Genomic DNA, 26840 nt, shown 5'->3' on the forward strand with positions numbered 1-26840 from the left:
AAATATAAGAGTTAAAAACCATAAAACTCTTAGAAGAAAATGTAGGGGTAAGTCTTCATGACCTTGGATTTGGCAATGATTTTTTAGATATGACTCCATAAGTACAAGTAACAAAAGAAAAGATAAATTGGGCATGATTAGAAACAAAACTGTTTTACATCAAAGGGCACTATTAAGGGAGTGAAAAAGATAGCCCACACAGTGAAAAAACAAACAAACAAAAAACCACACTGCAAATCACAACTGATAAGTGTCTAATATACAACTCAACAAAAGACAACCCAATTAAAAAAAGCAAAGAACTTGTATAGACATTTCTCCAAAGATAAACAAATGACCAACAAGCACATGAAGGGATGCCCATCATTAGTTAAGGAAATGCAGATCAAAACCACAATGAGCTACCACTTCACACCCACTAGGATGGCCAGAATAATAAAAAAGGGAAAATAAGTATCGGTAAGCAAGTGGAGAAATTGGAACCCTTGTACATTGCTGATGGGAATGTAAAATGGTCAGCTGTTGTGGAAAAATTTGGTGGTTCCTCAAACATTTAAAGAGAATTACCATTTGAACCAATAATTCCATTCCTAGGTATTTACCCAAAAGAATTGAAAACAATTACTGATACTTGTCCAAGAATGTTCCTAGCAACACTATTCACAATGGTCAAAAGGTGGAAACTACTCTAGTGTCCACTATTGGATGACCGGATAAACAAATGTAGTATATACGTACAATGGGATATTATTCCCATTAAAAGAAATGAAGTACTGATACAAGCTACAACATGGAGGAACCTCAAAAACATGCTTAGTGAAAACCAGACTGAAAAAGTCATGTGTCATGTTTCCCTTTATATGAAATACCCAGACTAAATTGAGACAGAAAGCAGATTAGTGGTTGTCAGGGAATGGGGGGAGGGGGATGAGGCGTGACTACTAATGGGTAAGGGTTTCCAGTTTCCTTTTAGGGGAGGAAAATGTCTTGGACCAGTTATTGGTGGTGGGGTTAACAGCATTGTGAGTGTACCAAATGCCACTGCATCATCCACTTTAAAATGGTTAATGGCTCATCTGTGAATTTTAAATCTAAAAAAAAGATGTTGAGCTTGTCGAATCACTTTTTCAATGCTCCGAAATGTTTATCATCTAATTCTCATTGCCAACCCTGTGAGAATGGATTGACTGCCTCCTATCCCTTCATATTGCTCACAAAACTAAATGCTAAGTTCTTATCTATATAAAGTATGCACTCATCAGATAGTGTTTTGAGAGAAGGTACAGACTATTAAGTCCGATTTCAAAAACACAACTACTCTGATAGACTTCAGTGTCCTTGTATAAGATATAGGAAAGTGGCCCAATACTTTCTCAATTACCGGAGCCATCAGTGTTAAATCAGTGCAAAGCCACACCCAGGGTTTTTTTCCCATGCCCATCTATTTATTGAGCCTTCCAAGCAAGCTCCTGTAATAAAGTAAAATGTTAAAAGTCTCTTCTACTTTTGTTAGTTCTAAAATTCTACTTGAACTCTACTGTGCCTGTGTAATCACTACTGTCCACACTTCTGGTGAACAAAGACCATGCCAGATTATCAGGCAGTGGAAATTTATGGTCCAAAATTCTAATTTTGGACTTAATACTAATGATATGTACTCTTGAGTGGGCACTTTGCTCATTACATTGTATTATTTCCCCTTTAGCAACTGTATTAAGTCCATAAAAACCCAATGAAATCATACAGGCCAGCAACATGATTGCATGAAATTATAATTAGGCTGCCATTCCTAATATATCTTTTGCTTGAATAGCAGCGACTGTCATGTTTACTAAACCTGTTTTTAAAGAAAGGTACCCTTTATTGGCCATTCTTATGTCACAGACCTGTGTATTAATTTGGGCATCCCCACCTCATCGACATGTGACCCTAACCTCAGAAATAATGTAAATGTTAGTTCCCAATGAGGAAGCTGCAATTTTCTTCCTGTCATCTCAGGAAATATAAAGGCATTCCTTTGTGCAACCCAAGTTGTTACTCCCCATCGTGAAGAATGAGGGCCTGGTTCAACCTACTTTCAGGATAAAATGACTGGCCCTGGCTGGTTTGATTCAGTGATTAGAGCATCAATTCCTGGTCAAGGGCAGTAGCTTGGTCGCAGGTCCCATCCTGGGCCCCAGTCAGGGGCATGTAGGAGGCAACCAATTGATGTATCTCTCTCACATCAATGTTTCTCTCTCCCTCCCTCCAAAAAAAAAAAGATCGCCTGGTCACCATGGCTGTGGTTGAGCTTCAACCTATGAACCAGGTCTTGGTTCGATTCCTGGTCATGGCACATGCCCAGATTGTGGGCTCGATCCCCAGTAGGGGGCATGTAGGAGAGAGCCAATCAATGATTCTCTGTCATCACTGATGTTTCTATGTCTCTTGCCCCATCTCCCTTCCTCTCTGAAATCAATAAAATAAAGATTGGTGTCATTTCACACAGGGTGGGGGGTAGAAGAACCTCACTGAAATTGAGATATATTTTATGACAGGTCTTGGATTACTTTTACAAAAACAAAACAAAGCAATTTCATAGTTTTCCTTTTTCAGACTATTAATTTTCAATGCCACCAACAATTTTTGCCTCAAGAGAATAAGCTTCAAAGGCCTTGTTGAACCTATGACTAAACCACATCTATGCAGTAAGAAATGATGAGCAGAAACAATTCAGACACACCATTTTCTTGCTTATTGAAGTTTATTTAGTTCTAATATAGACTTTTTCATAAATATTCATCTTACATCTCTAGTAAGGCTCCTTGAGAGCAGTGCTCGTATCTTATTTTTATCATGAATTAGCACCTGGTACACAGTAGATGCTTATCAAATATTTTCACTACCTCTTTTAAAATAATTTCCCACTGGCCAATGCGTCCTCAAATTTGACAGTTCAAAAGTTTACAGGGAAATAGACCCAGCAATATCATTTCAAAAGGTAGGTCTCTTCCAATTCTTTTGGTTATATGAACATGTAACTAGTGCTTGCTACACTTTAACACATGCTACCTTTCCTTCCTCAGACTCAGGAACCTTGAAAGGAAGAGTATTTAAAATGAAATGTTTACTTCATTTTATTCATTTTTTACAGATAGCATCATATCTGTGGCGATTTATATTGGTTTTCCATTCATAGGAGGGACATCAAGTTTTCTTTTTTAATATATTTAAGAGGAAGTAACTTGATTTAAAGAAAAGGCCCTGAAGTAATACAGAGGTGGAACACATGAGATCAATTCTGAAGGCAATTCTCCAAGGATTAAAGATTGGGAAACAACGCCCTAGGCAAAGTGTCCTCAGTCTTAAGGGGCCACTGGGTGTGCTTCCAGTGGTGCAGTTGTCAGAGTTCACTGATGTGACAGGATGAGGATCATGTTAACAATATTCTGCTACATCTTGTGAGAATCATACCCCATTCAGTGAGCTATAAAAGCAGAGGTCAAAAACTAAAGCCAAAGCAAATTCTTAAAACTTAAAAAAAAAATCTTTATAAAGTAAGATATATCCTAGTAATAATGAGCTGCTCCCAGACAAAATTATAATAATAATAATAATAAAGGAAGGGCATTCTTAACAAGCAAAGTATCAAAATCTAATTGCCCAACTCTTATTATTCCACAGCTGCTTGGGGGAATGTACTTCTGTAGCTTTCAAACCAAGGCAGAAAGCCACACAACTCTAAGACAAGCCCATGAGGTACGTTTTTCTGAAGGAAATAGCTGGGTCTCTTCACCAAAATGTTTTCGGCATATTCCAGTAACACACACCCTAGTACTACTTACAAACCAAAGAAGAAAGATCAATGCATCATATAACACATCCCTTGAAACAGGGAAAGGAGGCTCATTCTGTGGGAGTGACATCTTTGGACTCTGCGTCAGTTTGTTCCACTGCAGCTTCTGTGGCAGCTGGGGCAGGAACAGTGATTGTTACAGTGCCTTCTGCCTCTGCTTCACCTTCAGCCTCTGCAACCTTATTCCCAGTCTGGGCACCTTCACTTCCGGCCTCTGCGTCCGCGTTCCCCTTCCCAGATGCCATTCCACAGTGTGTGTCTGCTTCCAGCGGCTGTTCAGGATGTGGACCACTGGTCGCCTCTGCCGTGTCCACGGGGCTTTCCCCTTCAGCCAGCATTTCAATACTTTTTGGAGTGGGCACTCCTTCCCCCTCTACTGCCTTCACTGCTGCTGTAATCACCTCAGCTAACACTTCTGCGGCCACCTCCTCAGGTGTCTCTTCCTTATCATCACCTCCTAAATTGTCAACTCCTTCGATTTCTGGATCAACAGCTTCATTGGTGAAAGGGTCTTCACCCTGGCCAAGAAGAAACAGGTCAGTGGTCTAAAGAACCGTTCAAATGAGTGGAAGGAGACCCAGGTTGCTGGGTGGAAGCTCGTATTTTCATGATGAGCAATCAATAAGAGAAATACATTATTCGTTTATTTATTAATTGATTTTAGAGAGGGAAGAAGGGAGAGGGAGAGAGACAGAGAAACATTCATGTGAGAGAGCTACACTGATCGGCTGCCTCCCATATGCGCCCCTACTGGGGATCAAACCCATAACTTAGGCATGTGCCCTAATCAGTAATTAAACCTATGACTTTCCAGTGCATGGGACAATGCTCCATCCAACTGAGCCACATTGGACAGGGCAAGAGAAATACTTTACACTATACCAGGTGGGTTAACCCTAAAGGATCTCAGAGCCTATAGATTCAGAAAAGACATCTCTGAAAAGCTTCACTAGAACTATTTTTTACTTTTTTCCTTTTGGTTAATCCTCACCTGAGGATATTTTTCCCATTGCTTTCAGAATGGGAGGGAGGGAGAGAGGGAAAAAGAGGGAGGGGGGAAGGGGGAAGAAAGAGAGCGAGAGGGGAAGGGGAGAGGAGGAGGGAGGAGAGGGGGGAAGGAGAAGGAAAGGGAGAAACATCAATGTGAGAGAGACACATCGACCGGCTGCCTTCCACAGGCACCCAGACCCAGGGTGGGGAACAACCCAGGTACATGCCCTTGACGGGGAATCGAACCCCCACCCCTTCAGTACTGAACCATTTAATAACTGAGAGGAGGGCAAACAGGTCCTAGCCAGGCTATGCTGCAGCTTAGCTACCAGCCTTAAACGTTAAAGTCACGGGAATGAGCATTTAGCAAGTGGGCTTCCCAAGGAGGAACCAGGTGGGGCTCTTCCAACTTCTCTCCCAGGCACCCTTCTTTGGGACTTTTTGTTACTCTGCTCCTGTCACTGTGGCTGTGGTTGAGCCAGCCTGTCACTGTGGCTGTGGTTGAGGCACTTCTGGCTCTTCCCTGTGCCTTGATCCTCCATTTTATTGTCAGTTGGATCTGCTAGCAAAACCTCATTTTAGCTTCTTTCTTGCACAATTACCTACCTTGGATATGTTTCTTTTCTTTTTTTTAAAATATATTTTATTGATTTTTTAAGAGAGGAAAGGAGAGGGATAGAGAGCTAGAAACATCGATGAGAGAGAAACATTGATTCAGCTGCCTCTTGCACACTTCCCACTGGGGATGTGCTCACAACCAAGGCACATGCCCTTGACAGGAATCGAACCCAGGACCCTTGAGTCCGCAGGCCGACGCTCTATCCACTGAGCCAAACCGGTTAGGGCGGATATGTTTCTTTTTAAGCATTATTTGCTCAGTATTTTATGGATAGTCAATGTTTCTCATGGAGTGAATCAACACAATTGTACAGATTAATCAAGCAGAACCACATCCCAGAGTTCCCAAGCAAGCACTCTGTCTCGGGAAATCCACAGTTGTGCAATTCCCAAGCCGGATACATTCCAATATCCCTCAATTCTTCAAAAGACTCAGAAATGCTAAGTACTGCACTCGAGATACAGTTCCACACTCCTAGTTCATTCTCCATTTCGAAAGCTTTCCCCTTCCATTGGACTCCTAACCTTGAGGTATTTTTCCAGCATCTTCACTATATGTCTGTTGTTCAAAACACTCTTAGCCACATGGAGACTTGTTTTCTTGAACTGTTCAGCAGCCAACTGCAAAGGGAACCACACATAGTTTTTTAAAAATGGCACATATACAGGAGCAAGAGAACACACCAGCCAGGCTACATCAAGTTGTTCATTTATAGATTAGAAGCTTTGTAAACTAAGTAGGGAAAGGAGTAAGCTTTTTCTTTTCAGTTTTGAGTTATACTGACTTTATAATAAGTTCAATAGCAAAACTATGAAAGCTCAAAAACAGCTTGACACACACATATAATCACTTGTTTATACAGTGCTTTTGGCTGCTCTTTAATGAAACTGGGAGATGGGGAGCCTTAGCTGGGTAGGCCGGTTTGGTTAGAGCACCATCCTGATATGCCGAGGTTGTGCTTTAAGAAGCAACCAACGAATGCATAAATAAGTAGAACAACAAATCACTATTTCTCTCTCCTTCCCCCACCCCCGCCTTCCTCTTTCTCTCTAAAATAAAAAAAGCACACAAACAAACCAAAAATGGGGAGATGGGCAGGCAGGTACTGAGAGCTCCATTTCATCACTGGGTAAACTAAGAACAGAGATGTTAACTTGGGGATCAGCAAGCTACAGCCAGAGGGCCAAGTGCAGCCACACCCATTCTTTCACTTACTATCTGTGGCTGCTTTTGCCCACCAACAGCAGACTTGTTGGACAGAGACCTTATGGCCTGCAAAGCTGAAAATATTTACAATTTGACCATTTACAGAAAAATTTGCTGACCTGAACTAAATTTTTAGCCTCAGGCCCCATATAAGCTAGTAAGGACCAAATGGGTCTCCCAGGCCACTCTGCTCTGAATGGCCTTTGGCCTCAGTTTATAGAAAATGTAGTTTTTTAGCAAATGTGGAACTGGTTTGTGTGGCTTACAGGGAACATTCTCAAACCAGGACTATTTCAACTATGTATTAAATCAATTCTAAGCAACACGTTTTCACAGAAATTGGGGGGCATCATACAATCAACTGATGAAGTGACAGATTTGATGGGATATGGCAAGAGCCCCTGAAGATGTTAGCATTCCTCATAAGATACTGAAGGTTCTGAAACCTCCACTGGAAGCCTGGGAAGTGAAGGCTCATCCCTCAGCCAGCATCAGGAGGGGACTCACCCGGCGATTGTGATTGTGATCCACAGAGTGCAGGTGCCGTTGGAGGAGCTGGTGCTGCGCAGGGATCAGCATGTCGCAAGCCAGGCAGTGAGCAGCCTCGATCTTCTTGAAGAAGTGCTCTTGGCCAATCCCTGTGGATGAAATCCAAGTCACGTGGGATCTGGGACAGCATGCATGTAATGCTCCCCCCACCCCTCAAGCCCCCAACAAGGCCCACATTTTCTCCCTGCAGCCCTCTCTAGGGATTCCGTTAGGACAGAATCTGAGACAGGCGCCATCAGCCTTGCAGCAGGAGTGTAGGGTCAGAACAACCAGCCTCTACACCAGGACATTTATTGCTTCCAACTTTTCTTCTCCTTCAGTCCAAGAAGGAAAGAACTGCAGAGCGCTTCATATCCCTGTTAACTTGCCTGTGGAGCTGAGAGCTCTATTAGGCCAAACTGGAGGGCCTGTTTCCATTCCTAAGAGCCCCTTCCATGGGTCTTCACGTTACATCTTCAGCAGCCCTGTGCTGGCTTTGCACTGAATCATGTGCCTTAGTGCCATGCAGAACAGCACGTCCCCTAGGATCACAACTCACCTTTGAAAGGATCTGGTTTTGGTTTTGCGCTTTCCTTCTCCATCAGTTCCTGACGTCGCTTCTCAATCTTCTTATTCCTGTTTACAATGTATTCCTAAAGGGGTTGAGAGACAGCATCAAATGAAATCAGGAGAGGATAGCACATGTGGATATTTCTCAACTGCATTAGAGGCAGCTCACCATGAGTGTCTGCCAAGCCCCTATCGGTGACAGCCAGGGCAGCTCCATGGGCAGAACTAATGGGAACTACAATGGTTGGAGCTCAGTTATTCCTGACATGGGGACTAGACCAACTTTGATTCTGGAAATAGAAATCTTCACCAAGTTTAGACCTTATTTCCCTTCCCTTTCCTTGTGAGGGATCTGACACCTGTAGGACCAGTGGGAAGCACTGTGATAGGGGCCAAGTGTGCTTCACCTGAAGGAATTCCACCGTCTTGTCAGGCAGTTTGGTACTTATAAACCGCAGTGTCTCTTTGTGAAATTTGCTTTGCAGATGCTTCTGGATTTCTTCATCTTCAAAGCTACGAAATTTGCACACGGAACAGGCAAATTGAATCCTGGAGGAGGAAGACAAAAAGCAAAAACAGTGATGTAGGGATAACCAGTTTATCTGTTTAGAACTAAAACAAAAATGGGAAAGCCGTTTCTGAACCAAGACTTCAGACTTCTCATGGGGAGTGAAGAATAGCAGTTTCCTGCCCAGCTGGTGTGGTTCACTGGTTAGTGGTTGAGTGTTGACCTATGAACTAGGAGGTCACGGTCCAATTCCCAGTCAGGGGCACACAGGAGGCGGCTGACCAGTGATTTTCTCTCATCACTGATGTATCTCTCTCTCCCTATCCCTTCCTCTCTGAAATTATAAATAAATTTATATATATACACACACACACACACATATATATATATATATATATATATACACACACACACACACACACACACACACATATATATATCAGTTAAAAAAAAGGATAGCAGTTTCCTTTCAAGGATTGGGAGTACAGTCTTGAAAGTATTCAGGAAAATGATTCATGTAGCAATTTACTACCATACCAGTCTTTTTGGCCTAAAGGCCTTAGGCAACTCAATTTTAGGTAGCCGGTTCAATTCCAGGTCAGAGGATGTACCTGGGTTTCAGGTTTGATTCCTAGTCAGAGCATGTGCGGAAGGCAACCAATCGATGTTTCCCTCTCACATCGATGTCTCTCTCCCTTCCTCTAAGCACGTCATTCTCAAGTGAGGATTAAAAAAAAAAAAATTGACACGATCTAAGAAAAATTCTCCAACAGGATTCAACATAAAGGCACATTATGTCAAATTCACGGATAAAAACTAAGATTTCTTTGTCATGTGCTTTCAAAGTCTCACAATTGCAATCATGCTATAAGGTGATGAGAGAGTGGCCTGCAGACCTGCACACCCCCACAGTGAAGTGCTGCTTCCCTTGGCTTTGCCCAAGAGCCTCTGGATCTTTTGGGGTAAAAACACAGGCCATGTGGCACTCAGGACTCCGCTGCCACGCCAGATTCTGCGGGCCTCTAACACCTGGCTTGGATCTCTAGGCAAGTGCCACAAGCTTTTGTAGATACCCTAACAGAGGAGTGAAGAGGAAAAAAATCACTCAGGCTCTATGTGCAGAACTATTAGAAAGAAATATGTTTCCTGGCTGTATCTCCACCACCTTTGTAATAACTGCTCCATCAATTGATAATTGCTCTGAGAACCGTCACTAGGGCAAGATTTAAAGATTCTTTTTTTTAAAATGTCATCTAAGTTCTCATGTGGCATGTAAATAGATCAAATCTAGCCATCACTTATTTACTCATCTATTTAACAAGGATTTTTTGTTGTTGTTAATCCTCATCTGAGGATATTTTTTCTATTTTTATTTTTAGAGAGAGTGGAAGGGAAAGGAGAAATAGAGACAGAAACATCAATGTGAGAGAGACACATCAATTGGTTGCCTCCCACACGTGCCGCGACCAGGGCCAGGATGGAGTCTGCAACCAAGGTACATGCCCTTGCCCAGAATCGAGCCCAAGACCCTCCAGTCTAAGGGCCGATGCTCTAACCACTGTGCAAACAAGCTAGGACTTTACAAGGGTTTTGATGAATTCTTTTAACACCTGAAAGCTCCTACATTTCAGTTCCTGTTTCTGTTATCCCTTTTGGTGAGTGTTCTTTGCACAGGAAAATCACTATCCCAGGTGAGCCTTAAGAGCAAGGAGTCCCCCCTCAAGTCATTAAGAGAACCTGTGCAGAGAAGCAGCCATGACCTTGGTAACCAAGGGTTCCCATGGCCACCAGTGGTTTACTTTTCTAGTCAGCAGCCACATAATCGCTGAACAGGGAGAGAAGTGCACGGTGTGGTCACACCAACACTCTTGGGGCTTTGCGTTTTTGTGCTTCGTGCTTCTTTTTCTATTTAAAGGTAACACTGATACACGTATAATTGGTAAATCAAACTCCAGATTTGGAGTCTGGATTTGGACAACGCACCAGATCACCTCCTTAGCAGCTCTGCTTGATGAAGATCACTGTTTGGGATGACAGACACAGGTCAGAGGACAAGGAAACTCCCCACAGGCATGTTAGAGGGCAATGGAACGTCTGGCTGGGCACATGAGGGCCACAGGGACGGACCTCTGGCAAGAATGATTCCATTCATGTTTCTCAAGTTTTGTCTCCCACCACTCTGACTAGGATTTCCCACAGACACCTGGAGTCAGCTCAAACTAGGCTCCACCTGCATCATGGAGTAAGAACAGATGAGCTTAGGAGAGCCTTGACAGTGCCCAGGTCCAGCTGACCTGCCACCTCACCTGTCAGCTGCCCGGTCTCGCATCCTGTCTCTTCTCCTTTGCTTTTCCTTCCTCTTCTTCACTTCATCATCCTCGTCATCCTTCTCTGCAACAGAGAAATCCCTTCAAGACCCTCTGCAGAGCCCACCGAAGAGCTAAGCACCAAGGCCTTGATGGGGCTGCAGCTCGGCCACTGCACCCTGTGCCCTGTTGCTGCCTCCGCACACGGCAGGGTCAGGACACCCCGAGGCACCAAGGGACTGTCAAAGGCTCCCAAGTATGAGCTTGGATCAGAACCCTTAGGAGTTCCCAGGAGAGATACCTCACTCCCCCCATGGCCTGATAAGGCTGGGATGGGCCAGGGACATGGCCCACCCATCCCACTTACACTGAGGCCCACCTGATCTCTCTGTTCTTCCCTATCCTGCGTTTCCAATCCAGTGCCTTATGAGTGGGTCTTCTCCCAACATCAGTTAAGAGAGTAGTTCTTCCTAGGTAAAGAGGCAGCAGCTAGAGGCCTCAGAAAATAAATCTGTTCTACCTCCCTCTGCCCACCTCTAGGTGGGCCATGACAACCATCCCGTAGGCCTCCTCTGAACTAGGGCCTCAGCAGGTCTGTCAGTCCTTGCTGGCCCGAACTCTATCTTCCACTCATGAAAACTGTCACTCTAGGGCTTTCCCAGGGCTATATGGGAAGCAATCCTAGAAAGAGAAGTAGGAAGAGACCTATCGGTTCTCCATCCATCTCCTGGGGCCAGCCCAGTGTCCCAGCGTGAGGCCAGGTTCAGGTTACCGTGGCTCAAAGCAGGGCCAGACACTGAAAAAAGGTTGGATAAGCATCTGAACTGTAACCCCTACCCCTGATGCCAGTCACGAGACTGTCCCACGAAGATGGCGACCGGCGTGCGCTGCTCAGAAGCCTCTCAAAAGGGCGTGTGGGATTTTTGGCAAGAGGTCACTGCCTGAAACTATTACTGCTGTTTAATAGCAAAGTCATCCAGAGTAGGTAGCAGGACCTGCACGCAATAAACATGTCACCTTTGCTTTAGAATTTTCCCCGCTGCACGAGCTGCTCAATGTTGCGTGGTCCCATGCTACAAACATGATCGCTTCAATAAATAAACAGAGTGAGAAGACCTCAGAGGGTTGGCTAAACCTGAACACATAAGGGAAGACGTAGCTAAGCCAGGGCCCTTCAGAATTGACGGGAGCAGAACCAGCCTGTGATTCTTGGGGAAAACCAGCTATGAACAAGACCCATGGGAATAGGAAAAGTGGCTTTGGGGTAAGCTCAAGGCCACCATGTCCCAGGCTGCTTTTCCATGTCCCCTCCTCACCCCAAGAGGTTTAATTTGGCTTTGTTTTTGCCACTAAATTTTTACCCTTGTCTCTGGCACTGGAACTGGGGACCTGCTGAGCAGTGAGCAATGACTGCCTCTAGGGTATCTGGGTCTGGGTGTACCTGATAAGACCTCCCCCCTGCCCTGAGCTCCCAATCCAGGCAGGTGTCCAAACTCTGTCCCATGCAGTAATGTGCACTGCAGTTGCCAGCAATCCCACCATTAAGGCTGAGGCAGCTCCATGGCCCTGGGCTGGCAATCAAAGGAACTGTGGAGATAATGAAGCCCAGGGGAACAGTACAGGGGCCCCTGAGAAGACAGCGGGAGGGCACCTTTTCTTTTTCTCTCACATTTCTGAGGTTCCCTTCACTACCCCTCAAGCTGTTGCAGACACCCACCCACAGATGAGCTTCCCCATCTCTCTCCATAACCTGCATTTACAATGGAGCAAAGTCTTGAAGTGAGTGCCATGGCCAAAGCTCACCCACTAATCACAGCCCCTCTTCTGCCCTGAGCCATCATCCCCTCCATCCAAGCCCAAGGCTTGCTCAAAAACCCAGCTCAGCTGAGTGCTGGGCAGTGAGTGCAGGACAGCTGGGCAGACAGTGAAGTTCAAAGGGACAATGGGCAATGCCTACCTCTCTGCCTCCCGGAATCGAAGAATTCGTCCTCCTGCAAAAGGACACACACGAAGTCGGGCAGTGAGGTGGTTTCCAGAACTCTCCACACCAGCCTAGCTCCCCCTGCCACTACCTGGTGGTTGCTATGCCACCAGGAACCCAGTCACAAGGTGTTAGGATAAGGTCCAGGGCCATGGGACAAAGCCCGAGTGTATCCTGTCACTACTGGTTGCCTTCTGGGATTCTGTGATAACTAACCTGTTTTGCTTTTTTATTAAAGACAATGACCTTCTTTCAGCTCTTTCTAAAGCTAAAGAACGGCCTCTGGCAACGTACACCTGCACAGCTCTGCACATGGGAATGTCAGGAGCCCATTCATAAATTGTATGTCAAGAAACCCTGATTTGTAGGATGCTACTTCTAGCGCTCTTTATTGAAAATCGGTTTTACCAAGTTTCCCAGACATTTTGTTTGTATTTACCAAAGGCTGTAAAAAATTAAGTGTGCATAAAAATGATCATCTAACTGAAAATGGAAAGGGAGCCCCATTTTTTAGCCATCAAGCCAAACATTAAATTACTAATCAGCAAGTACACAGTGATTCCTAGACTCAAGACTGAAGCAAAACATGGGGCGAGCAAGACCCTCAGAAATGCTGAAAACTCACTGTACCCAACTTCTCCCATCTTCCGCCAACCGGCTTGACCATAAGATGCATCTGTACAAAGCCTTCATACACACAGATCTAGGGCCCTACCCTAGAACTGGATCAGAATTTACAGGGAGTGGCAAAGGTTCACTTGCCAGGTCCTCATGCACGGGCCTGGCCAAGAGCTGACCTTAACACCTGTCTACCATGACTGGCTGAAAGGACTGAATGACATGGATGCAGCTCAGCACCAGCGTGAAGCTGGCAAGTCTTCAGTACATGTTTGGAAGCCTCAACCTGCACAGCCACTGCACTTACCATGTAGGCACATTACTATAAGGACACAGGAGCGGCTGGGGGGCAGGGGGGTGGGGAGGACTGGGAAATTTTTTCAGGAAGGCAAGGATTGTTACAGGTGGAACACTCTAGCTGCGAGTCTACCATAGCAGCAGTTCCTATCTCTGTGAAGCAGCAGCTAAAACAGGGAAGAAACCCTGCACTAGAGACAAAGGAGGCTGACTGACCAGTGAAGGTGGACTTACACCCCTGAATTCTTCATCTCCTGACCGGAAGTCACCAGCTCCATCATCTACCAGATACAAAAGTAATTGGAAAAGTTAGCCCCTCAGCGGTGGCCCAGTTTTCACCCTCCCAAGCTCACTGTCAGAATGACGAAGCTTATCCTGACCTAGTGGGGGTTGTGGGAGTTTGGGTGACACATAATACCCCAGAGTTCCTGCGTGTCCACTGTATGGACAGGCAGGCAGGGCACTAAACATGCAACTGACTCATCTTATACCCACCGAGAACTCACTGCATCCCACCCCGAGGGCGTACCATTCTCGGAAAAATCTCCTTCGCTGTCAGCCCGGGCCTGTTTGGCATCTGGCTCATCATAGATTTGCAACTGCTTCCGTTTCCTGCCCATGCCATCTGGGCCGCAGCGGTCAAACCCTCTCCACCTGGGCTACAGACACAAGCACACCCTGATGTACCACTTACCCGGGCCATTAAGATATCCCAGGGGAATGAAGAATGAAGAGGGTGTAAGATTAGAGAACAAAGATAGACAAGGTCTTTTCAGAAGGCAAAGAAGGACAACATCGTTTAACCCCCCACAACAGTTATGCTGAATGTAAAAAGGTAAACACAAAGGGACACATATTGTATTCATGTGTTACGTCCAAAACAGGCAAATCCATGCACAGAAAGGTGTTAGTGGTTGCCAGGGACTGGGGGAGAAAATATGAAGTGACTACGAATGACAGAAGTTTCTTTCTGGGTTGACAGAAATGTTCTAAAATTAGATGGTGGTGAAGGTTGCACAAGTCTATACATTTTTACTAAAAGTCAAATTATACACGTAAAAATGAGTGAATCCTACAATCTCTAAATTTTACCTCAACAAAGCTGTTTAAAAGAAAAGCAAGGAAGGCAGGTTAGAACTTTGCAAGGGCTTACCCGATCCCTTATCCGGGTCTGTGACTGGCCACATCTGTAGGGCACAGAGTTTTCATAACCTCCAGCCCCCTGCATGCCCATCACTCCGTAGTTGGGGGCCATGGACTGGGGGGCCATAGACTGGGAGAAGAGGGAAGGTGGGGGCCTGCTGGGAGAGGGGCCTCCCAGGCCCCGTCCACCCACATAGTTCAGCTCTGTCCAGGGAGCAGACAGCGGTTGGGAGGAGGCCGCTGATGTCATGAAGGGGTCACTGCGCATAAAGGTGCCAGCGTTGCTCCGGTCCTGAAAGCGGCCCTGATCCCGGCCCCGCATGAAGCCATCGAGTGAGCGGGGCTCACGGGCAGGGTCCCGACAGTCACTGTACTGACTGCCAAAGCCACCATTGCGGTCAGGTCCCAGGTCAAAGTCATAGTTGTAGCTATAGCTGGGACGGTAGGGATTGTGCTCAGGCAGACAAGGCCTGGAGTCGTAGGAGTCAAATGACTGGAAGCGGAAGGAACTGCAAAGAAAGCACAACCATGACTACATGCTCTGGGTTCGATCTCTATACCTCCTCAAAACTGACCTCCCTACACTCAGAACAGGAAAGCAAGGCAAACCAAACCACCACGTGCCCCTCCTAAATGCCTGGAGGCAAAACAGACCAATACTCCCCTCCAAACACTGATGAATGTGGGCACATGCCATTGGCCATAAGAGCAGGGAGGCTCTGTTAAGCCCCTGGTGCAGAAATCAGGAGTCTGGCATAGTTTAACCACAGCCCTGCCCTAAACCCCACCAATGAGGAAACCAGCAAGTCCAATTACAATGCCTCTATCCCAACAAAGGCCCAACTCATCTACCCATGCTCAGGAGGGAGCTGGGGAAGAGCATTCCTGGAAGAGCAGGTGCCCACTCCCAGGAAAGCATGATGTTTGGATCCCCAGGGAAGGGATCAGGTCTGTAATTACCTCTCCCGGTCCTGCATGCCCTCCCCACCGGTGCTGCTCCCACCCCTGCCTCCTTCCTTGGACATCATGTCTAGACGTTGGTTGATCTTGGCAATGAGTGAGTCAGAATTGTCAGTGCATGGCTCTGGGCCGTAAGAAGCCATATGTATGGCAGGGCCCCCAGGTGCCAGGCCATCACCAGCCTTGGTGGCTTCCCAGGAGGCTGGGCCGTAGTTGTAGGTTGCTGCGGTGGTGACGCTGGTGTTCTGGGCACCATAATAATTGTAGTTTTCATAACCTGCCAAAGGGAAGAAGAGGCAAGTCAGACCTCAGTCGCCACAAAGCCAGCACCGGTTGGACATATCTAAAGAGGAGTACCCACTGCCATCAGGGAAGGACGAGGGCTGTGGGACCAAGTGCCGCTTGCAGCACCCACACTGCACACCACATTGCCTTTGTATAGCTCAGAAAGGCATCAGGAGGGCAGAGATGAGACCTCAATTCTGAGCAGATTTTTGGTGTCAGATCTTAAGACTTGCTTCCCATCCAAAGCTAGAGGTGGCTGAGAGCCCAGAAGTGGCAGCTGGGCTGTTGATAGATCCACCATAGAGATATTGCTCCCAGAACACAACCACAATCCCCTCATTGCCTGCAAGTTCTCCTCGAGGCCTCCTCAGCACCTCAGGCCCAGCATGCAAGCCTTCAGGAGAGCTGTAAGCACAGTTAGGAAGGGAGATGGGGGTCCCTGCATCCCAGCTCCTCTGGATGGCTGACCAGAGACCCTTGTGTCCACCCACTGACCCCCAGAAGGGCCTACCTTGCCAGCTGGCCACACCAGTTCCATATGCACCTTAGAGGAAATAAGAACACACAAAAGCTTTGCTTGCAGAACGAAGGCTTCTAAGACCACTCACACCCCAGATATTGGACAGTTGTCACCTCACTACCCTATCCACAGGGCCAGGGCTGCAGGTGGCTATGGCAGCACTCTGGGAGGCACCTTTGGTTGCCTACTAAGGCCAGGAAAGGCTAGGGCCACTAACTATAAAACTCATTTCTTCCAGAGCACTCAGCTAAGCATAATCAGGGCTTCCCTCCTAGGCAAGCCCGGTCTCCCCCATCAAGGCAATGGAAAGGACGCTGCAGCCTTCCCAAGAAGCTCATCCAGTGTGGGCCACCAGCCAAGAAGCCACTGGGCCAGGTCCCCAGGCAGAGCCCTTCAAAAGTGCCAGCACTCACTAGAAGCCAGAGCTCAGGCACTGCCAAAAATATGGAGAGTGCACCAGTGGAAAATCATGTCCCTAACTCAACTGAGCAAGAGGACATTATGTGCCTGAGGGACATGGAAGGCCTCTTTCTGGGACACTTGGTGATGGGCAGAGAAGTGACGCTCCCCCCCACCAGTACTAGGGGCAAATCCCAGGCTCAGAAAACAAGGGATGCCATCGTCCAAATCCATGGACGATGCCGCAAAAAGCTCATAATTAGAGCACATTTTGGTCCCCTTTGTGCCATGATCTGGACTCCAGAGCAGGGTTTAGCCAACAGGCTCCAGGCCAATCCTAGCCCACTGCCAGTTGTTGTATAGCCACCCACATTTTTAAATGATTGAGGAAGAAAAAAAAATCAAAAGAATATTGCATGATGTGATACATATCATTTATACACTTGTCAAAACCCATAGAACTATATACTACAGAGTAAATATTAACGTAAGCTACGGATTATCCTATCTAATGAAAGAGTAATATGCAAATTGACCATACCTCTGCTACACCCATAAGCCATGCCCACCAGCCAATCAGGAGCAAGTATGCAAATTAACCCAAGATGGCTGTGGCCACAGAGCAAGCAGGAGGCTTCGGTTTCCCCGGCAATAGAGGAAGCCAAGCTTCCCGCACAACCTGGCTGGCCCTGGACTCCACTCAAGGCTACAAAGTTTCAATTATAGAAGATAAATAAATCCTAACAAAAATGGCAGCAGCCACAGAGCTGGAGAGAGCAGGAGGCTTGGGTTGCCCCCAGTGATAGAGGAAGCCAAGCTTCCTGGCCTGCCTTGGCCTCTGCTCAAGGCTACAAAGTTTCAATTTTAAAAGATAAATAAACCCCAGATACCAGGGCCTCCGCTTGGGTCACCGGGGGGCGTGGCCGGCCTGCAAACCACCACAGGCCCCTTGCCCAGGCCACCCCACACCCCAAGGGAACCCCCACCCTGATCCGGGACACCCTTCAGGGAAAACCAGCTGGCCCCCACCTGTGCACCAGGCCTCTGGCCTATCTAATAAAAGAGTAATATGCAAATTGACCATCACTCCAACACACAAGATGGCTGCCCCCATGTGGACACAAGATGGCCACAAGATGGCCAGCAAGGGAGGGCAGTTGTGGGCGATCAGGCCAGCAGGGGAGGGCAGCTGGGAGGGACCAGGCCTGCAAGGGAGGGCAGTTGGGGGCAATCAAGCCTGCAGGGGAGGGAAGTTAGGGGCGACCAGGCTGGCAGAGGAGGGAAGTTGGGGGTGACCAGGCCTTCAGGAAAGGGCAGTTGGGGGGGACCCAGGCCTACAGGGGAGGGCAGTTGGGGGGGACCAGGCCTGCAGGGAAGGGCAGTTGAGGGCAAACAGGCTGGCAGGGGAACAGTTAGGCATCAATCAGGCTGGCAGGGGAGTGGTTAGGGGGTGATCCGGCTGGCAGGCAGAAGCGGTTAGGGGCAATCAGGAAGGCAGGCAGGCGAGCAGTTGGGAGCCAGCAGTCCTGGATTGTGAGAGGGATGTCCGACTGCCCATTTAGGCCTGATCCTGGTAGGATCAGGCCTAAACGGGCAGTCGGACATCCCTTGAGGGGTCCCAGATTGGAAAGAGTGCAGGTTGGGCTGAGGGACACACCCTCCCTGTGCACGAATTTCGTGCACCGGGCCTCTAGTAGTTAATAACGGTGTATCAACATTGGCTTGTTAATTGTAATAAATGTATCCTGCTAATGCAAGATGCTAATAGGGATTACTGTGTAGAGATGAAGTAAGGTTGAGTGTATGAAACTCTACATACTATCTATTTAATCTTACAAATCTAAAACTACTAAGAAATAAAGTCCAGCCCAGCTGGCATGGCTCAGTGGTTGAGCACTGACCTATGAACCAAGAGGTCACAGGTTCATTTCCCAGCTGGGACAAATGTAGGCTTGATCCCCAGTAGGGGGAGTGCAGGAGGCAGCCGATCAATGATGTTTCTCTCTCATTGATGTTTCTATCTTTCTTCCTCTCTGAAATCAATAAAAATATATTAAGAAATGAAGTCCATTAATTAAAAAAGTATATGATAGCCCTGGGCAGTGTGCTCAGTGATTAGAGCGCCAGCCTGTGCACTGGAGGGTCTCAGGTTCCATCCATGCTCCCTGTCAGAGCACATAACTAATTGATGTTTCTCTTTCTTCACTCTTCCAGTGAGGATTAAAAAAAAAAAAAAGTCTGTGATTATACACTCAGCTATTTACTTAAATTAAAATAATAGATTGCTGAAATGGACTATTTTGTGATACATGAAAAGTTATTTGGTACGCAAATGTCAGTGTCCTTCAGTAAGTATTATTGGAACCGACATGTCTACTTGTTTATAATTTGTCTATGGTGTCTTTTGTACTACAGAGATCATGGAGCCTGCAAAGCCGAAAATGTTTATTATCTGGCCCTTTACAGAAAAGGTTTCCTGGCCCCTGTCTCCTGGTGCAGACTCAGGAACAGCTGCCCGTCTGGTGCCTTGGGTGGCGGGGGGTGGGGTGGGGGGTCCCGGGAGCCCATGCCTCCCACAAAGCAGGTTCCACCTACCCTGGGTGTTGGTGGGTCCAGCACTCCATGCCCCATAGCCTGTGAACAGAAGACCTGTGAATTAGGATCCTATGTGTCACACCAGCAACAGGTGCCTTGGAGGTGGCTCTAAGAACCTACAGGGATATCCTCAAAGGAGTTCAGTGCCAGCCTTACAAGAGGGCAGCATAACCACAACACTGCCTCCCTAAAGGCCCTCTCACAGCTGGCTTATTGCATCATCACATTCCACCTGCCAGAGGTCAAAGCAGAAAAAAGAGGGGTGGGGAGTGGGCCTTGAGCCAGTTCTGCCTGTCACTAGCTGAGGAACCTTGGCCTAAGCCTCAACCCACAACTGAGGATGACACAGGAAGAGCCACCAGCTAGCCCATCATTAGGACACAGCCCCGTTTCCCCTCCCTGGCTCACCAACTAAGCACCCTTAAGTGCCCATAACTTGAACACAACAACTGTGCCACTCTAGGTCTCGCTTCCATATGGCTTTGAACCCTCCAATGCTCCTGCACCTTCAAGTCCCAGGACTTCATCCTGGCCCCAAGAATCAGACTGTGCTCCCCTCTGTGGTCGCTCCTCTGTCCCTCCAGACCCCAATATACCATATGTCTGGCCCCTTCATCTCCATGAGCCTGCATGTGGCACAGAGCTGGCCACAGGCAGCTATTTACATCTGTCAAATGACTTCACCTTTATAAAGCAAGAATGTATCTGATCTCCCTTACTTGAGCAAAGCAAACTACTAGCTGACTTCCTACTGTGTGCTGACACACAACAGGCACTGAGCATAGGTTAGCCAGCTTCACAGAATGCCGTTCAGAGACCAGGGAGCTAGGGCTCTTGTTAGGGTATGTGACCCAAAGTCACACTGAAGTTTGCCCCTCTGCAAGGCACCCTCCCCCCACACCATACAATTTCCATATCTGTGCAGAGAACTGCGGAGTGCTGGTTCTAACAGCAAGTGACCAACTGCAGGGCACTGACTGCTTCACTCTGGGGCACTAGTCTAACAAAATGGCATATACTACTCACATAACTTCATGACGCCCTTGAGATAGGTACTATTTTTCTTGTTGTAAACGCTTGAGAAGCTAAGTCACTTGCCCAAGACCAAAGAGCTAGGAAACGGGTCAGGGAGCACTCTCAAGGCTCAGTGATTCGTAGGAAATAACTCCAGGTGTTAAAGCTACAGGATAATTCAGGGAAGCTGCAGCATCTAAACTGAGCCTGAAAGGCTTTTAGCAGGTCAGAAGTGGGGGGCGGGGGGAGGCATCTCCAAGCTAAGGGCCTGTATGATACAGGATTAATGGCTGAAAAATCTGGCAGGAAGGCAGACAAATAACGATGAGACCCAGTCATGCTGCAGAAAGAGTGGGAGAGTCAGGCTGAGGACCCCGGACACTTCCGTGCACCTCAGAACCCCTCTGCTTCTGCAATTCCTGCGGCTAGGATCCTGCTACCGCTGCCACCTTTCAAGACAGATGTCTTCTCTAGCTGCCGCTTCCAAGATCAGGTCACCTGCTTCTCGAACCTCATATATTTGGATAGGGATCTGCGCCTGGTCAAGTCCAACTGTTCCCAATGCGCAAACTCGGCTCCAGTACCAAGCAAAGGCTTCCCAGGAGACTGGTTCCGGAGATAAAGGGCAGGTCCCCCGAAAAGGTCCGACCTGCTTCAGGCCCTGCAACCCAAATGGGGAAAGGGCACATATCCTTTTTACACAGCCCTGTAAGAAATTCCCTGAAAGAGAGCCACCAATCTGCCACCACCCCGGGGTACACCAGGTTTCCAGCTTTGCACAAGGAAATACCCAGCATCTGACCCTCAAGGTTTCGTCCTAGGCCGACACGAGTCAGATAGATCCATGGCTGAATCCCGAGGCTGAGCCTCACCGAAGCCTCATCCGGTACGGCCGCGCTACACCGCGTAGCTGGCAGGGAAGACTCCGACCCCGCGCCACCCAGGCGCATTCCGGGACGAGAGCGCCTTGCCACGTGCGCCGCGCGGAGGCCCCCACCAAGCCCCGCGGATCCAGGGACAGGCCTGATCGCCGGTGAGAGAACTCTGCGCCCCCCGAACTCGGACAGTGGCTCCGCCCCCCGGCGCCGCCATTTTGTGGCGTCTTCCGAAGGGGAAGTCGGCGGGCCGGTGAGCAAGGCGGTTCAACCCGCCAAGGCTAAGGGTTAGAAACCGACCCGACGGCCCAAGGCGCCCCCTGAAGCCCATCCCAGCGTCAGGACGCCGAACTCCGCCCGCCTCCTCAGGCACCGCCATCCAATCCGCACGTAACGTCGCGGGAGCGACGGCACCGCAGTCCAATGAGCGGCGGGCGCGCGCCCAGTCCGCCTCTCCGCACGACCGGGCTGCGGTAACCGGACTCAGGCGTGGTCCCTGACCCTACGGCCCTCTGAGCGGCGGCTTACCCGGAAAGCGCCTACCCTCCCTACACTGCACCCAGCTGCCACACGAACCTCCGTAGCCCTGCTCCATGTCTTCGGCTCGGCCCGCCAGCAGTCCCTTTTTCTAGGCTGCCACGGACGCATGCGCTCAACGTACCTCCCGTCGTCCGCTACTGGAAGACCAGGCACATACGTAATTCCTTCCGCGCAATACCATTGCCGAGCTTTCACGGTGACCCCGCCTCCATCTCCCAAGCTGGCCTTGCGGTTGGTAGGCATCGGCGCGCAGCATCTTGGGAGTTTTGGTCGGGCCTCGGGGCCTCACCGCGCCCAGGCGCAGCCCCTCCTTGTCCCCGCCCCTCCAGGTCTCGCCCGCAAGCACCCCCCCACCCCTCGCTTAGTCCCGCTTTCCACCTGCCGCCGGCGCTGCCCACAGACGAGCCTGGAGGCGGGATGGGAGTAACTTTATTAAGATCGGCTTCCAGCCTCAATTAGGTGCGCCCAGCCCAGCCCTGACACAGGTCACGGGGGGCCCCCACCGCCCTCCTCCTCGTCGTCGTCCTCCACGTCAAGGCCGGGGATGCCACGGATCTCGCGCTGCAGTGCCCCGCCTAGCAGGGGCACGGCCTCCTCGTCTTCCTCGGGGGGTGGCGGCGGTGGTGGGGGGGACGCGGCAACAGGGGCCGGTTCCGGGGGTACCGGGGGCTGCGCCTGCGTGCTCTCGGCACCCTCCGTGCCTCCTGCCACTTCGATCAATGGCCCCTCATCCAGGGCGCTGCCCTCGGCCTCCTCCTGGTCCTTCTCTTCCTCAGGGCTGTCGGTGAAAGGGTTCTCGCCCTGTGAAAAGGGCACAGATGCTAAAGGGAGAAAGGACTCGCGGGACCAGGGCTGGAGACAAGGAGGGGGGATTGGGGATGCAGCCAGGATCCAGGCGCCCGCGCCTCACCTTCAGGTAGTGCTCCAGCTTCTTGCTGATGAGCTTGTTGTTGAGGATGCTGCGGGCCACCATGAGGGAGGACTTCTTAGACTGCTCCATCATGAGCTGCGGATAGGAGCAGGCAGGGCGTGGATGGAGAGGCTGCTCCGGGTCCCAAAAGACCCCCACCTGCCAGATGGCAGGGCCCTCCCTCACTGCACACCTCCACCTTGTGTGGGTTTGTAAGTGTACCTTGAGTACAAGCGTGTGGCCACCCTCCAAGCATGGAGTGAGCCATGGCCTGATTTTATCATTGCTGAAATGCCCCATTCTTCCACACCATACATACTGTATGTAACTGATTAAAAACACATCTTTACACCTGTATTGCAGAAATCTGACTTGCTTACATATTTAAAAACCTACTAAAAGCCAAATGTGCAATCCAGAACACAGCCAGCTGCCCCGATAAGCATAGAACTGGAATACAAATGTCAACCAGTATATTTAAGTGATATATACATACATCCTTTTAATCCATAGGATTCCCAGATGAAGACTTACACCCAAATGTAATTGGGGTGTAATTCTACACTGCTGACAAGAGGCAAAACTGTTTACTTATATTTTTTGTAAAGCAGTTTAATAGAATGTATCAAAAGTAAAAATTTTTGACCCTAGCCGGTTTGGCTCAGTAGATAGAGCATCGACACACGGACTGAAAAGCCCGAGTTCGATTCCGGTGAAGGGCATGTACCTTGGTTGCAGGTACCCCAGCCCTGGTTGGGATATGTGCAGGAGGTAACCAACTGATGTATCTCTGTCTCTCCCTTTTCCTTCCACTCTCTCTAAAAATCAATGGAAAAATAACCTCTGGTAAGGATTAACAAAAAACGAACAAAACAGTAAAAATTTTTGAGCAATTCTTCCTGGAATCTATCCTAAGTTTAAGAATTGGAACCGTGCATTAAGTAGTGAAAAACTGGAGAACACCTAAGTGTTCTTCAGTGGAGAAGTGGTTAAACAGATCATACATTCAAAAGAACACCATGCAGTCCTTAAATAGGGCTCATCTCTCCCCTGGTAATAAAGATGTATGATAGACTGACTGTATAGCTGCAAGTCTTTTGTCTGGGAGGATTTACACCAAACTGCCAAGTGATTTCCTCAGTGGTGAGGGTACAGGCAAATCGCACCTTCATCATTACAAAGGTAATAAGCAGAAAGGAACTGATAAAGCCATTTTTGTTGGGGGCAGCCCTACCTACTGAACCCCAGCCAACTCAACATCATGTTTCACTTGCTGTTTGTACTCCCTTTCCTTGCCTTTGCCTTGTTTTTTTACACATTTTCTCTACCACTTGGGCAAAATATTAATAGAACTCCCACATGCTCAAAATGAAATGTTAGAGATACAGTTAGGATACAACAGAGCAGCTCCTCTCCAACTCTTAAGCACACACCACAATGTCTCCCAACTGAGGCACACTTACATTGTTTCTAGATTTCCGCTGCAATAACCAAACAGCACCAGAATAAACAATACAGTCAGTTCTCCAACGTCTAACATCTCAAACAATTCCAATGTCTACCAAGTTGTTCTCGGAAAACAAACTCCAGTTCTCAACCTGAAAACTCTTTCATGCTGATACATCAGCATGACAAAAAAGCATCTCTCAGCTCTAGCTGGTTTGGCTCAGTGGATAGAACGTCGCCCTATTGACTGAAAGGTTCCAGGTTTGAGTCTGGTCAAGGACACATGCCCAGGTTTCAGGCTCGATCCCCAGTAGGGGGTGTGCAGGAGGCAGCTAATCAGTGATTCACTCTCATCATTGATGTTTCTATCTCTCACCCTCTTCTTTACTCTCTGAAATCAATAAAAATATATTTAAAAAAAGAATAATTCTAAAAAAGTAGTGATGTATAAAATAACATCAAGGTGTTTTTTTAAAAAAGCATCTTTCAGATAACAAAGGAGAGAATGAGCCAGTCTGAGTCAGTTTTCTGATAAACCTCAGGTTGTTAACATCTCAGGGAACTGTGCTGTGAATATTTTTGTTTTGCTTTTGTTGCTGGCAAATGGACAGTGAGCACAATTTTAAAATAGGCCATCAAGAGTTGCTAATGTGTGAAAGAAACAATGATCACAGGCAACTGAAGAAGTAGAAAAACTTGATTTGGATAATCAAAAAGCAGTTAGCCAGTGACAGCATTTTGAAGGCAGTGATATATGAACATGCAAAGATGCTGCATGCAGACCTGAAAGACACCCCTGGAACAAGTGCTGACAGTGATTCATTCCTTTAAGGATAGTAGAGGGTATTTCGATAAATTTAAGAAGTGTTTATTTATAGATCAAGCAGCACATTAGACGTGTACCTTAAATAAGAAAGGTTTAATACAGGGAATCATTTGGGGGTCTGGAACAAATTAATTAAGGGGGGGGGATGATTTGGTTTTCAAACAAACTGCTTCTTGAATAGCCTTCTGAAACAAATTAAGTTTGAGAACTGAGGTTGCACTGTAATTCTATGCTGGTGCTTTTAATTCTACCAAACAGGTTCGCCAAAGGCAGAGTGCCTGAGCACTTTACAAAACAGTTGTAAACCATGCTTCCTCCAACTGTACTAAAACAATGTCTGGGTTTCCCATTTGCTCAGGAAGGCTTCCTTTAACATCAAGGTAAACAAATAATCTCCTACATTTTGTTTTTTACATTTAAGATTTCTGGAATTTAAATATATGGTATGAGATAGAAGCCAACTTTCCTTTCCAGAAATTTATAAGATAAACCAGTTTCCCCTACTGAATTGACACAAAAGGTCTACAACCCTTTACTTACAAAACTGAAACCCAAAACTTTTCCCCTATAACTCACCTGGTGGCAAAACATGAGCTGACATTATGTTTTGTACCATCTTTATTTATCCCACTTATACAAGTCACTTGAAGAATTATTGGTGGTTCAACTACAAGGCACTCTCCCAGATCCTAGTGTAGCTGTCCTGAAATCCAAAAAATTAACTTAAAAAGATCTGGCCCCAAGGTTTCAGATAAGGGACCTGTACTTAACTTTGACAAATACTAAGTTCCAAAAGGCACTGGGATCTTTCACTAGACTGACTCTATTCTGGTTCTAGTTTTATTACTATGCCATTAACACTTTTTTGTTTTTAATTGCACTGGCTTTGCAGTTAGTTATATCTGGTAAAGCAAGACCCTGAATTCACTACTGCTTTCTGTATAAACTAACCTTTAAAAATGAAACCTTGAAATAATTTCAGCCATTACCCCTCCCTAGACTTTGACTGGAATTGCACTGTCTACGTTAATGTGAGGAGAAATGGTTTTTGTTGTGTCTTGTTATTAAATCTTCCACCTGAGAACACAGTCTGTTCTGTCATGCACTGAGGTCTTGTCTCATGTCTTTGAAGTTTAAGATCCCATAACTTCTTAAATCTACATTCCTAATTATTTCAATGCATTTTGAGGTTATTGTAAGTGGATTCCCCCACCTCCCATTTATGTTTCTAACTGGTTATTATAATAGTGGAGAAAAAATAGTATATTTTGTATGTTATCTTGAATCCCAACATGGTTACCAAATTCAATGAATTAAGAACATTTTGTTGGAATCATTCATATTTTCTGAGAATATACTCATTTATTTGCATATAAAAAGTTTTCATTTCCAGTATTTTATAATGATGTTGCTTATTTATCCTTGTATTCCAGAAACAAACTTATAGTATATCACACATTTGAATCACTACTAGATTGGTATTTACTAATATTTTATGTAATACTTTTATTCTTTAACTAGAGGCCCGGTGCATGAAATTCATGCACGGGTAGGATCCCTAGGTCTGGCTGGCGATCAGGGCCGATCAGGGCCTTCTGGCTGCTGGCTGGGACCTCCCTTCCCTGGCTGCCAGCTGCTAGCCTTCCTTCGTTTTGCACCACCCTGATGGTCAGCGTACGTCATAGCAAGTGATTGAACTCCCGGGTGACACTTTGCATATTAGCCTTTTATATATAGAGAGAAGATAATAAACAAATTTATAGTTTTATCTTGGTATTACCCTTATCAATTTTTGGAATTAAGGTTAAAAAGGGTCCCTAAAAATGAATTTGAAAATAGCCTTCCAGCATGGCAGCCTGAGAAGTTCTG

At 47.2% G+C, this 26840-nt stretch overlaps 2 protein-coding genes across 6 annotated transcripts in view; both read right to left on the bottom strand.

Annotated features, from left to right (window-relative positions):
* Positions 1 to 2728: 2728 nt before the first annotated feature.
* AKAP8 (A-kinase anchoring protein 8) lies at positions 2729 to 21948 on the bottom strand. 4 transcript variants are annotated; one of them, XM_080675623.1, is made up of 14 exons: positions 21826 to 21948; positions 19361 to 19399; positions 16358 to 16390; positions 15562 to 15838; positions 14612 to 15110; positions 13988 to 14117; positions 13693 to 13739; positions 12520 to 12553; positions 10563 to 10647; positions 8156 to 8297; positions 7738 to 7831; positions 7158 to 7288; positions 5969 to 6064; positions 2729 to 4353 (listed from the first exon to the last, which is right to left on the bottom strand). In XM_080675623.1, exons 1-14 carry the CDS (start codon positions 21842 to 21844, stop codon positions 3886 to 3888), a joined length of 2094 nt encoding a protein of 697 aa, XP_080531749.1. In that variant the 5' UTR covers positions 21845 to 21948; the 3' UTR covers positions 2729 to 3885. The 4 variants fall into 4 exon arrangements, with proteins under 4 accessions (XP_080531749.1, XP_080531748.1, XP_080531750.1 ...); XM_080675622.1 differs by lacking the exon at positions 21826 to 21948 and adding an exon at positions 21177 to 21564; XM_080675624.1 differs by lacking the exon at positions 21826 to 21948 and adding an exon at positions 21247 to 21532.
* Positions 21949 to 22201: 253 nt separating this feature from the next.
* The window catches only part of AKAP8L (A-kinase anchoring protein 8 like), a 33735-nt gene continuing 29096 nt past the window's right edge, over positions 22202 to 26840 (bottom strand). For both annotated transcript variants that reach the window (XM_080676014.1, XM_080676015.1), the window contains 2 exons: positions 22700 to 22795; positions 22202 to 22590 (listed from right to left, as the gene is read on the bottom strand). In XM_080676014.1, the coding sequence (XP_080532140.1) occupies positions 22276 to 22590; positions 22700 to 22795 (411 nt within the window). In that variant the 3' untranslated portion in view covers positions 22202 to 22275. The remainder of the gene's footprint in view (positions 22591 to 22699; positions 22796 to 26840) is intronic.

Source organism: Plecotus auritus (genome assembly GCF_963455305.1).
Source record: "Plecotus auritus genome assembly, chromosome: 6".
NCBI classification, from domain to species: domain Eukaryota; kingdom Metazoa; phylum Chordata; class Mammalia; order Chiroptera; family Vespertilionidae; genus Plecotus; species Plecotus auritus.

Coding starts and splice junctions, on each gene's coding strand:
- AKAP8 (XM_080675622.1), bottom strand. CDS start 21,324: ATGCGCCTGGGTGGCGCGGGGTCGGAGTCTTCCCTGCCAGCTACGCGG. Junction 8,298..10,562: donor CGAGACCGGGCAGCTGACAG/GTGAGGTGGCAG, acceptor TTCCTCCTCCAG/GATTCAATTTGCCTGTTCCG. Junction 7,832..8,155: donor AGACGGTGGAATTCCTTCAG/GTGAAGCACACT, acceptor CAACCCCTTTAG/GAATACATTGTAAACAGGAA.